The sequence below is a fragment of the Trematomus bernacchii genome, unplaced genomic scaffold (assembly GCF_902827165.1).
Source record: "Trematomus bernacchii unplaced genomic scaffold, fTreBer1.1, whole genome shotgun sequence".
Classification (NCBI taxonomy): Eukaryota; Metazoa; Chordata; class Actinopteri; order Perciformes; family Nototheniidae; genus Trematomus; species Trematomus bernacchii.
Window position 1 is genome coordinate 2,970,257 of NW_022987611.1, and position 13,626 is coordinate 2,983,882.

The 13,626-nt window shown below is 41.9% G+C and overlaps 1 protein-coding gene across 1 annotated transcript in view; it reads left to right on the forward strand.

The window, feature by feature from the left end:
- Positions 1-4,279: 4,279 nt before the first annotated feature.
- Positions 4,280-13,626, forward strand: part of LOC117483634 (caskin-2-like) — a 124,077-nt gene continuing 114,730 nt past the window's right edge. The window contains exons 1-2 of the mRNA XM_034132011.1: positions 4,280-4,362; positions 9,456-9,916. Of these exons, the coding sequence (XP_033987902.1) occupies positions 9,823-9,916 (94 nt within the window). The 5' untranslated portion in view covers positions 4,280-4,362; positions 9,456-9,822. The remainder of the gene's footprint in view (positions 4,363-9,455; positions 9,917-13,626) is intronic.

Consider the following 13,626-nt stretch of genomic DNA (forward strand, 5'->3'; position numbering starts at 1 on the left):
GGCAGATAAATTGTTGCTTAAAGACCTTGCACCGGACCAACCCGATTTGAATATATCGCAGCAATCTCGTGAAAAAGACAACATTTATACACGAGGCTTCACAAGTAGCTGGTACACAAGAAAGGCTTGGCTAGCTGGATGCAAACAGGTAAATGCTGTCTTTTGTTTCCCATGCTTGGATATCACTTTATATGTAGAGAGGAGGTTTCCCATGGTTGTTAGAAGTTTATTAATAAGTGGGCATTTATCACAGAAGTGATTGTTCTGTCTCCACGTTTGTTGCATTGTCTGTGATGTATTTTCCAACGGTTATAGCTCCTGTTCTGTCCCAGCAACACTACACGGTTTGCAGCTCCACCACATTTTTGGTTTATCTTCGGTGTCGCTTAAAATCTGCTTCCCATCGGACTAAAACCTCCACGTAATCTGAAGACAGATACTTGAAGTTATTTAAACCTTTTGCAAACTTTATGTTCTTTCTTGCTCTAGCCTTGCCAGTTACATTGTACATAACACATATATTATCATTATGCTAACTGGTTGTTCGTGTTAGACGATGTAGCTTTTTCATTTCTGAGTTATTGCTATATGTAAATAAGCCTGTTTGTAAATAATCCTCAGAGAAACAAAGAAAAAACACAATTTATGACATTTTGTGCTGTGGTTATTTTTTTTAAATTGCATTTATTCACAGTTCAGTTTGAAATGCTGTAGTGACTTGTATTGAACCACTTAAATATTTATAATTAATGCTACTGAAAAGATGCTATTAATTTTATATCTCACATGCAGTTCACTGTAAAGCTACTTGGTGAAGGTGTTTTAAGAAAGAAAAAAACAGACCAGTTCTGAGAACACAAATTCCTGGTAAAGTAGTAGATGTTCAGGTTGATAAATAATATTTTCCACACTGAAGATTATGGAGGTATTGATCAGTCTTCTCATATTTTTAAGCCTCGATTTCTCCTTTCCCCCCCCCTCTAACATCACCAGAAGTCATCATTTAAGGGGTCATTTCTCGGACCCCCCGGGTAGGTCACTTACGGTACGTCAAGAGCCCCACCAAAAAAAAAGACCACCGGCCGCCACTGCCTACCGGGATATAAACCGGAGGAGCCAGGCATGGAGGGAGGTGGCAGAGACAGTGGTATGTTTTCGCCTGTTTTGGGGAGTTTATATCCAGTTTACTTCGGGCTTTTTGGCTTCATATGTCGCGGGCGGGAGATTCATGTGATTGGTTGATCGCAAAAAAATCCCCAAGCCTCAGATACGCCCACCTCCAAGATTTTTTTAACGCTGCCGTGGAGACGGCCCGTTAGAAGTACCCGTATGTGCGCTCATAGAGCATGCGCAACTTTAAACACGCCCCCCAAAAGGTTAGTTCACATCAAGCACGTCACACGTGTACACGTAACATTTCATCATTCATGTATTTTTATATTCTAAAACATGTTTTCGATGGACGAGAGTGAAAATGGAACGCACACGCTATTTGCTGTTTGTTTATATCACAGTCTGTTCTTCTTCTCTTTCTTCCGGTTGTTGCCTAGTTTTAATGACGAATACACACTACCACCGCCTGCTGGTAAGGAGAGTTATTGCCACTCACGCATGCGCAGTTCGTATGTGCTCGGCTGAAGTCTTTGCGGTGTGTTCCAGTGCGACACATGGCCAAGACGCAGGAGAACTCGTCGATGGAACTGTCGGTGTCGGTGTCGGTGAGTTCTCTGGTGACTGCCTGGTGTGTCAGGGCCTTAACACTCACCGAAACATTGTACAGCCGGTCCCGCACGCTGGCTCTTACGGAACCGACTAACTCCCCTTTTGTGTAATAGCAGCTCTCAACATGCGTGTAAGGATTTCCACCTCATTTAATACTTTTCACCTCATTCTGGTGTTGGTGACGTGTATTGAGATGTAGTTCATTGAGCGGTTTCACACACAAATAAGTGTTACTTCACAGTTTTACGACAAATTGTGACTTTTTTGACGTGGAAATTATTTTTTAAGATGGACAAACATCATATGTGTAATTCATGGCACAATTCAAACGGGATCGAAAGATAACGTTTCTCTCGCCATTGACTTCAATACATAATTTTTCCGAAATAAGGTCCCATGGAGTTCCACCGGAAAGGGAGGGACTTCGGCTCTCTCTAGGCCAATTTCCAATCACAGTCATAGCGCCCCCTTGTGACCGCAGGAAGTTGCTGTTGCTAGACTTTGGCTTACAGCTCTCAGCAGGTTAATCAGATCACCTTCATATTTGTCCAGCTGAATATCGAGATATTCACCTCGCCAGACGCTGAGGCTTGTGCGGTGTCGTAGAACGCTGTTGCCATGGCTACGCATTGTTCGCTATCAACAGGAAGTACTTATTTTGGGCTAAGCGATGCATGTACATGCACGAAACTTGGCAAACACATTAACAGGGATGATCTTAGTTAACTGATATGGTTGTTGTGTTTTGGTGTGGCAGGTGGCGCTATAGCGCCCCCTAAAATCGTGTGTTTGGTCTGGAAAATCTGATTCCCATGTAGGGAAATGTAATGAGGAAATCAGATCGACAATGCCGCAAAACGACCTTTGACAGAACAAGAAGAAACACCACCAGACGCAAATGGGTTAAGTGGAGGTTTTCAACAAAGAACTGAGAGTGGAGTCTACGCTGCAGGCTCAGGTGATGTTAGGATGGAGGGGGGCAAACCAATGAGGAGAGAGAGAACAAAGGTTTGGAGTCAGTCTAAGTTAACAGTGGAGACGCAGTAGATACTATCAGAATTATTCTAATCCCTGAGAAAAGTTTTGAAAAACTGCAGTGATGTCATTGTCTTGGAATTAGATGACTAATGTCACTCACAAGAAGAAATAGACTCCAAACCAAAATGTGCACATTTGTATTCAGAATGACAGCAATATGGTCCCACTATTAAAAATATTAGAAATAAGATGGCCAAAAAAAAACGAGTTTGGGGGGAAATTATCTTTTGTTTTTATTTTATTATTATTTCTATATCTTACTTTTTTGTACTTTATTTGTATTATTTGTGTTGTTTTTGTTTCTATGTGTACCTGTGTACTCCTGATGTCAACGTGTTGTGTTTGTATAATGTATAATGTTCATATATTTTATATTATTTAATCAATCTAATAAATAAAAAGTAGATGTCTAGTGTCATCACCAGCAGGGGTCGCCAGCACACAGCCCAGGGTCTCCGCTGGGTCTCAGGTAACTGGATGATGCAGGGGAACCACATTTTTCTCAAAACGAAATCATTTATTGACTTACTTTAAACAATAACTTTTTAGTCAATAATATTGTTATTCTATGAACATTTTAAATTCATAAATCCAAATGTATAAAGAAAACCCCACATTGTATGTATTTCACAAAAACATATATTTTTAAAATAAATGATGAGGCACAAGCCACAGTTTAATTTCACCTGTTGAATTGGCTCTTAGTGCTGTCATTAGAAATTATGTACGAAACAGTTACACGTCAGTCACTGTTATTATCACCAAGACAGATACATTCAGAATCAGATACATTTACTTTTAGCCTTCATTTGAGTCCCTTCAGGAAAACTATAATAATGTCCCAGTGTGGGTTGGTTGGAGTAATAAGAAGAACTTCTGGTGTTCACCAGACTGTTTGTATCTTTTTCCTGTTTTTGGGATTCCTAAATTAGAATATTCTGCATGTGTGATCCATGGATATGCAGCCTAGATTCGACAGGCACATAATAATAATAATAATAATAAAGCTTTATTTATATAGCACTTTTCAAAATGACAAGTCCTTTACAAAATGACACATCACAAGTTAAAAACAAACAAGACATTCCCCTCAGATTATTTGTTAAGAACTTTAAAAAGTACATGCAGCAAAATATAAAATGTGATCAGATAGACACAAGGAGGTAAAATGTATGATAATGAAAATAAAATAAAAATAAATAATGGTTTCTCTCTGACAGATAAGACACAAGACAACTGAGTATAGATGTTTGTTTTGCTTTCAAAATAAAAACATGTCTTGCTGAAGTAGTTTCGGAAATAAACAGGTACTTTTTGTAGGTTGTAACACTTGCAAATACTCAGTGGCAAAATTATATTCAAACCAGTAAATAGACAGATGATTCAAGTTTCATTTATTATTATTATTATGTTAAATGAGAGCTTTACTTTGAAAGTGACTACCGGAAGCTGTAAACATTGAGTGTTTTGACTTGACACGCGGGCTCCGTCTCGTGCTTTCAGCGCTTTGCCTTCAGTGAGTCTGTGGTGTGTGTGTGTGTGTGTGTGTATGTGCGTGTGTGTGTGTGTGTCGTCTGCTGCCACCTGCACTGTCCACAACAGGTGAGAACACTGCTTCCTTTCCTTTATAAACGTCTTTGTTTGGAAGAAACGGAAACTACCTCGGTTAAACAAACTGTTATAGTTAAGAAATATAAAATACTGTGTGTGTCGGGGGAGAGAACAGCCTGACAGTGAGACTGACAAGTCAGCGAACGAGGAGAGGTTCGATGTACGGAGGATTTATACTGAGTACCATTAGCAGCGGACACAGGATAATGAACGAGTCCGACCACAGAGGCTGAGCGTCGGGTTTAAGCGCTCTCTGCAGCCGGAAATGCTGCCCGATTCTCCCGCTGATCCACCCGCGGATCCACCGGTTTACGGTACTCCCAACACTTCAGCGCCAAAATGTATGATACCAATAGGTGGGAGATGTACTCAGATATTTTAACTAAGCAAAAGTACCAGAGTGTAGTAATACTTTTTTACAAGTCAAAGTCCTGCATTCAAAATATAACTCAAGTAAAAGTAGAAAAGTGTTAGCATCAAAATATAGCCTAGTTAAAGTAGCAAAAGTACAAGTAGGCTAGTCATTGTGCAGATTGGTCTATTTCAGAATAATATATATGATATGTTTTATAATTATTGATCATTAAAGTGTTCTCAAAGCTGGTAAAGGTGCAGCTAGTTTGAATGACTTTGTATACTGCAGGGTAGCTTGCGAATTTACTCCAGGTGGAACTAAAGTCTGATTTAACACTTGATTATATTTCACATTAGGCATACATTGCACCCCCAGTTGAATGTTATGCCCTCCACACCCTCTATTAAAAAAAAAGAAGGGAGCAAAAAATACAAATAACAAATTGTGTCAGGTGCGCGTGACCTGCTCCGCTGCGCGTGCGTCATTTCGAAAGTGCTTCCACAGCAGTGACACACATCTGTGGATAATCATGTACGAAAATGGTTAAAACAACCATCACTAAACGCCAGCACCATTGCATCTACTGCAGACAATAGCAACAGGTCAGATGGGGATGTTAAGGCCGCAACACACCCACCTGAGACCAAAGAACGCGTACCGAAGGCGTCCCGACTTTTACGTCAGCTACGTCGCCTGCGTCGGCTACGCCGCCCACCTACCAACACACCGCAAATACTTCAGTCGACGAGTGGCAATAACTGTCCTTACCAGCAGGCAGCGGTAGTGTGAACAGCCAATGAGAGTGATTGCTTGGGCCGACTTTCTCTGACCTCCCGCGGCCGTTGAATCGGCCGCGGGAGGTCGCGGGAGGTGTGAAAAGGTGCCGTAAAGAGACGACGGTGTGGGACACACCAACCTGAGTAGGGCGCCGCGAATGCCGACTGCCTCTGACGGCCTCTGACCATGGATGTATAATAAGAACTGGATACAGCGTGGGAGGCGGGGCCTCATTAATTCCTATGAGAGTTGCTCATTCGCGCATGATGATAAAATGGCCCAACTTTTGAGAGAGCGAAACGTCACAGATTACCCGGCATGCCTGAGAAGTACCCGTATGTGCGCTCATAGCGCATGCGCAACTTTAACCATGCCCCCCAAAATGCTCGTTCACATCAAGCACGTCAATTTGCGTACACGTAACAGCACCGCACGTTCATGACAGCATGGTAATGGTTTGTTATTATGATAGATTTGATATTAACGAGGCGGCAGTTAGCAGCTAGCGGTTAGCTAGTAATTATGCTAATTTACACATCAATCGTTATGTACTTTTATATTACGCTGTAACAGGATCTAGTGATATCCAAGCAACAGAGCTTCATTTAGCATGAAATAATTACTGCACTGTATATATATATATATATATGTGTATATATATACAGTGCAATAAGCTTTTTAGTGCAATAAGAAGCTACAGGGACGTTAATCTACGTCGGTAATATTAACTTTATTTAATACAACATTTACGGTACAAGATTTAATCATACAGCCCATGTAGTATAATATTTTACAAATGATGAATTACAGCAAACATGTGCAATATATCCATTATTACAGCTCCGTGGGCTGGCAGTAAGGCGATATGGGTCCGTTCTTATTGTGCATCCATGGGTAAAGATAAACGCATGTACTAGTGCTGAACATGAACGTGCCGGGCGGCGCGGTCCCGTGGGTTAGATGCGCGTTCATAATGCAGAGGGAAATAACTCTCAGAATAACGTTATTAGCACATTTTTACAACTTGAGGAACGAATGTTTTTAATAAGGGCTATACAAGTGTTCATACTGGGTAGTTTATTTAGTTTAAAAAAAATTATCCAACGATTTACAGACCACTCTTTCCCCATGTAAGTCAATGGGAAAAAGTGTTTCCGGGCCTGGCAACCAAAAGGAAGTGTAGTACCGCCGTTTGGCCAGCACGAATATTTTCATCTGAGTCCGGCGCACTTCCTGGGGGCTTGCCTCTGACTCCCAAAATCGGGTTGGTGTGTAGCCAGCTTTACGTTACCTGCCGTCGTGGACACTAGCTTACTCCCGCCCGACTCGCCGCCCCCGGAGCAGCAGTCTTCGGCCCAATCCCAAACCACGCCCTACACCCTACCCCTACGCACTCCCCCTCCGTGACGGAGTGAAGTCCGTGGAGTGACACATGAGGCTCCCTCCTGTCAGATGGAGGGAGTAAATACAGCGGCAAGCTTTGGGACAAACTCCCCTCTCTCCGGCAGAAACAGGAAATGCCGTAACTGTATGTAACAACGGTTTCAAATCAACTTCTCTTTGACAAAACATTAAAATTAATAACTAAAATAAAACTCCAAACATCTTTAATTGTGTTTCTTTTTTGTAAAGCTCTTTTAGTTTTAAACCTGATGTTTATAAGCTTCTTAGTTTTTGCAACAGTCTGTAAATATACACAACTTTATAATAAAATGCACACAAATTTACCTTTTTTCTAGACTAAACACAGGTATGATCCTAAGTTAAAACATATGAGGTTATCATGAGGTTGTTAACATCGCAGTTTATCAGTGGATGTTTGCTGGAACTACTTGTAAACAGCGTGTTTCCTGACGGACACACACAGCGTTGAGACCGGTCAGGTAGAGACCGGTCTCCAGTCAGCACCGATGCAGACGCGCTGTTTGATGGCTTGATAGCCCACTCCCCCTCCACACCGCTCCACAGTCGTTGGTTTGGAACAGCACTTAATGTGGCGGTTTTGGGATTGGGCCTTAGTCGCCCCAAACAACGCTGGCCCTCTGCGGCCCGCAGGTGCCAAGGAGACCTCGGCAAAACAGAGCCTGCCCAGGTATATCTAAACAAGTACCCAACTCGCCTGTACAGTGGGGTAAGGTGTCATTTTGCAGCTAAATAGACAATGGCTAGAATATTCATGTAAAAATAGTGCCATATTCTGCCATGCCTGTAGAAATGTTGGGTCAAATAATGCATACAATAGCACAGATGCCTTCACCACGAATGGCTACAAAAATATTTCATATCCCAAGCTTATCAACAAGCTACAGTAATGTTGCAGCTGATATGTTCTCACAAAGTCAACCTCACATGATGATGTGATACCAGTTTTCAAGCACAGTAAATATTCTCTTCCCAGAGCATGGGACCAAGGTGATGATGTACATGGTTTTAATAATACTTTTGCCTTTCAATGTTTGCCATTTCAAACCATAAGCTGGTTCAAATAATATTTACCTTGATTTACAATATGTTCTCATTTGTTTTATCAGTACAGCTTTGAAGCTTTTGTGCTTTTCTTTGCCATAGTCCACTTTGGACTATATTAAATATTTCAGGATTGCACTTTTAACCCACTTGAAATGTTCTCACTTGCTTGGTTTCAAAACATAACAAATGCCATAATCTGTTCATTGGGGACCATAACATCAATGCTATTTTTCATTGCTGTTGCTGGCCGCTATTGCTCACGTAAACATACTACTGCTGCACCCCCTGTAATCTCAGATGCACCCCAAGTCATTTTGTCCTGATGTAGGCCTACCTAAAAAGTGTATTGAAGTACAGTAACTGAGTGAATGTACTTAGTTACTTAAAGGTGGGGTAGGTAAGTTTGAGAAACCGGCTCGAGATACACTTTTTGTTATATTTCATGGAATGCTCTTAACATCCCGATAGCAATGAATATCTTAAGTGCTTTGACAAAAAATCCATAAAAAAATATCATCTGTGGAAGCCGTAGTACTGTAAAAAGCACGACCAATCATTTTAGCCGGCCCGGCTAAAATAACTGGATGGCCAACCTGCCTGTCAGCCTTCCATTTGTTCACACATTTATCTCGTGCCCTCATTGGTCATGTGCGCGTTCGTGTGTGTTGGAGGAGGGGCTCTGTAAGGAAGCGGCAGATTTTTTCCGGCTGTGTATTTTCAAATTCTAGCGATCTCGAGCCGGTTTCTCCAAAATTACCTACCCCACCTTTAACACCACTGATAATACTTTATCCGAGCGCAACTTTTATGAAGCACATTCAGAACATATGAAATGTAAAACATGTCAGACATGGGATTGACCTCCTCCTCTGTTCATTCACAGCCTTTGGGACTCCCTGTTTACATTCTGGCTGCTGTCAGTGCAGGGACCTGTGCTTTACTGCCAACGTGCCGTTTAGATCATGTGTCAGTGCAAAGCCATGCATTGACATTCACTTCTCGGCTACACTTTTGATCACATAGTCAATAGGAGCAACATAACTATCTGTCTAACAGCTTACAAAGGCTGGTAGAAAAGGTAGTCTACTCAGGATTTTGATCTGCTGAGAGTACCCTTGGCATAACAATGTTTTGATAGCATTCATCTATCACTTCAGGTATTTTCCATGAATTGTTTGTAATTTCCTGTGTGCAGCCATACAAAAACATTGCCTTATTGAAAAAGTCTGACATTTACAAAGTTATAATTTAAATCTCTTGTTTTTGATCAAATAACAAGAAAAGTACACATTTGAAGCAAAAATGTAGTGCCGCCAGGGTGGCCAATAACAAAGTATTAAGGTGTGATAAACCAGTCCTCAGCCGTATGGTGAAAAAACAGCAGGGTCATAGAAATGGTAGGGATACAAAGAGGCTATAATTTTCATGAAAAATATGTTTTAAATGGTCGTAGACTCAAAGGGATTCTTGTCTGTCTTTCTAGGATTCTCTCTGCAGTGTCATGGCATGTTGGGCTGCTGATGCCTTCAGGTTAACAGGGACAGACTTTGAGCACACACTCAGTCCTGCAGGCGAGTAAACTTCTACAAGTCCTCCTGTAACTCCAGATCTAAGTTCACCACCATCAGAGAGAATGGAGCCAGACCCGGACCACGCTAGGAAAGTGATCTCCTGGAATAGTCCACCTTCCTCTCTCTAGATGCTGCTAAGCCCTCTATGGATTCAGCAGCTACCTGTTCGCTCACTTACAAATGTTTGCTGAGATAGTTCTATTGAAGGAACATTGAAGACAAAAAGCCACCTGGGCTGAGGACTGTGAGCACTCTGTGTCTGTGGTCAGGGCTTCAGTCATGGGGAAGGAACAGGACCTGCTGCTGGCTGTGAAGACTGGAGATCTTTTGCTGGCACACAAACTTCTCTCCAAAGTCAAGTGCAGCAAAACAAGTAAGTACACAGCTTACTGTATGTATACAATAGCCGCGTTCACACCGGAGTACTTTTCCCCGTACTTTTCACGTTTAGTTCCGTTAGTACCCCTTATGTCGCGTTCACACCAAAAAGAGTACTTCAAGCCGGGAACTTTTACCCCCATTTTTAGTGCCTGCTGAGAGATGGTACTTTCCTGGGGGAAAAAAGTGCCCCAGTTCTGATTGGCTGGGCGAATTGCAAACCACACCCCATAAAAAATTGAAATCATTTTATTATCCTCGCATTAGCATTAGCATTCGCCCAGCACACAAACGCAGAGAGACTAACGTATGGCAACACAAAATAAAGCATGGGAGCGGTGGAGATGAGGAGGTGTCGGCGTTCTGGCGATTTACTCGGAAGGCTTCAGTCGAAGCTGCTGGGAGTCCCAGCAGCTTCTACTGAAGCCAGTCCCCAACTCCGGGGACTTCCGGCCGGTGACTCCGGGTGGCAGTATACGCCGTGAAGTGGTTTGCGGCCTGCCAGTAAACCCAAAGCAGAAGAAGACGAAGTGACGTCAGCGGCTCATTTGCGTAATCTTCCCTCAGGGAACTTATTCCGGTGTGAACGCGATCTGTACTAAGTGCCGGCACTAAGTACAGCAAAGTACTTGGTGTGAACGCGGCTAATAGCTTTTGTATTAGTTTATTTATATTTTGTATTAGCTCATAATCTGAATATGTAAAGTAATGAGTAACTAATTGTTTAATTAATGTAGTGGAGTCAAAAGTACAATATTGGTTTCCAAAATGTAGTGGAGTAGAAGTAGCATAACATCTAAATACCCCAAAATCATACTTAAGTACAGTACTTGAGTAAATGTACTTCACTACATTAACCTCGGGTCGTTTCCAATATGAAATAGAACTAAGTAAGAAGAGGCACAGGAGTGGGGGATGTCACTTCTTAACCAAGTGCAGATTGTTTGCGAACCATAAGTTCAGGTTCAGCTGTGGACAAGTGGAGTTAAACTGCGGCACAGCACTGGATATTCTCCTGAACACAGACCCCCGCAGCTCCTCGCTCCCTGGGATGTGGTGGGCTTTCTTCTGCTTTCAGATGTTCTTATCTGCATAGATTCCAAGTCAAGCAACAAGCAAGCTCTTTACAGAAACATTGTTGCACATGACGCGTCCTCCCTTATCCAGCCTGGGGGAAGTTAAGGCCATCATGCTGTGAAGTTGAAGTCTTTCTTTGTGGCGTTATCTGCTCTGAGCTTTCATCAGTATGGCTGCCTGCTCAGTGACAAACTCTGGGAACAAAGCTGTGCTGTCAGGAAAAAGCCTGCAACACACACACACACACACACACACACACATACACATACACATACACATACACATACACATACACATACACACACACACACAGAGCCACTGCTGCTTGGCAGAGAATATTAAAACAAATATTGTACGCTTTTGTACTGCTCTGTGCTACTGTTCATGAACAAACAATGGCTGCCAAGAGATGTTCTAGTGCGGTACTAAATGGAATAAATAAATGTAGAGAAAAATGTTTAAATATTTATACAAATAAATACAGGTTAGATTGTTCAATCCACAAATGGGAGAACAAATTCAGAAATATAATGGGAATTTGTTTGTATCTGTACAATCAAGCGGTGTGTTTATCAAAAAGACCACAGTTCACCTGCTTAGTTAGCTTTATTGAGCTAAATAAAGTTGGACCCTCATCCGGCAAACACGGCAGCTGACAGGACAGTCGTTGTAACACAAAATCAAAAGAATATTAAATGTACTGGACACAATTTGAAGCAAATCCTCTGCAGGTCAGGTGCTTTTTAAGCTGTGTTGGTGTCAAGCTGACATGCTAGACATTCCCAAACCTCCAGCCTAAGCCTTGGGCCGGGGTGCAGATGGAGGAAGGAGAACCTGAACATGGATTGAACTCTTTAACTGGAGGGAGTGGCAGGGGGACTTGGGGGTCATGTGGTGGACACCAGAGGTGGGACCAAGTCATTGTTTTGCAAGTCACAAGTAAGTCTCAAGTCTTTGCACTCAAGTCACAAGTAAGTCTCAAGTCTTTGCACTCAAGTCACAAGTAAGTCTCAAGTCTTTGCGCTCAAGTCACAAGTAAGTCTCAAGTCTTTGCACTCAAGTCACAAGTAAGTCTCAAGTCTTTGCGCTCAAGTCCGCGTCAAGTCTCAAGTCAGGATGGGCAAGTTCAAGTCCTAAACTTTTAAAAAACAAGTCTTAAACAAGTCATTATGTGCTTTTCACCAAATGTAATGACATTCATCAACAGAATAATACTTACTAATCAAACTGCTCTTTGTTAGTCACATTAATAATGTAATAATCAATTTTCTCTCTGCTGGTAAAGTAACGTGTTTTTTAAAAATATTTTAAGAGGGATATGTAAGGTAAGGCTACCGTGACGGTTTGATTCAGAAAGAGTTTAATTTATAAAATCCCTGATGTTAAGGTGACCAGAATGTTTATTTCCACTGTGTACAACATCTTAGGCACCGTTTACACGAGGAGAAAACTGCTTGTATCTGCATAGTTTCGCGTGCGTATAGCCCTATTATTTACACGAGGCCGATAGAAACTGACCCCACAAACGATAACGGGTCCCAAGGTGGATAGATTTGCAAACGAAACGCTCTGGGGGGTCAACCGAGTCCGTGTAATCACCTCTATACAAATATTTCCTGAAAAAATAGCGAAAAAAAAAAAAAAATAGCACCTCTCCTGCTCACTGCTGTAGCAACCATCAAAAATAGCTGTGTTAATTAAACGCACAAGGGGTTCTTGAATGAAATAATATTATAAAAGGCAAACCAGAATTGTTAACGCCCAATATACTCCTTAAACAAAATAAACAGAGTCAGATTTCATGCATTGATCCATTATATTGACAAAGGTGCATCTCACCCGGTGTTTGTAGAGAATATCTCTCTTTCTGAGCCGTCCTCTCGATGCAATATCCACAGAGACGTGCTTCTTGGTTTCTTTCAGTTAACTTCCCCGTTGCATTTATCCATATGCTGAGGAAATTACTATATCCCGCTGAATACCAGCAATCACCACACACACTGACTTCCTCCTGTCAGTAGCTACTGCTAGTGCTACTGCTACTGACCATGCTACAGATATTAGTGCAAAAATATACAGCTCCTCTACCACAACCATCAGCAACAACAGATTCGGTTTCTTTCAGTTTCTTTCAGTTTCAGTTTCAGTTTCAGGGCTTAAACAGAAGGGTAGCCATGGCAACATTGCTGCGGGGCTGCTCCAGGCTGCTCTTCTTCGCGGCTTTTGGTGTATTTTGGCGGAAGTTACAGCGCCACTTACAGTCCCAGCATATGTACTACAGCGTTTCCAGCGGCATCGTTTAAACAGACACGTTAAATGAAACAAATGCATGTGAACGGAAGACTTTTTTGAATACGCATACTGTGCATAAACGCAAACGGTCCCGTGTGAGCGGGGCCTTATAAGGGACCCACAATCTATCTTTATGCAAGGGATAATGTGCAGTGATTAACATTTTGAATGCAGGACTTTTTATTGTAACCGAGTATTCCTACACTCTGGTACTTTTACTCAAGTACAAGATCTGCACTTCTCCCACCTCTGGCAATAAATCCTGAGTGGTTACCAACAAAAAAAAGAAGGTTATTTTCATTTTACAAATCCTGCACTCAGCTTTGCTTTCTCCAA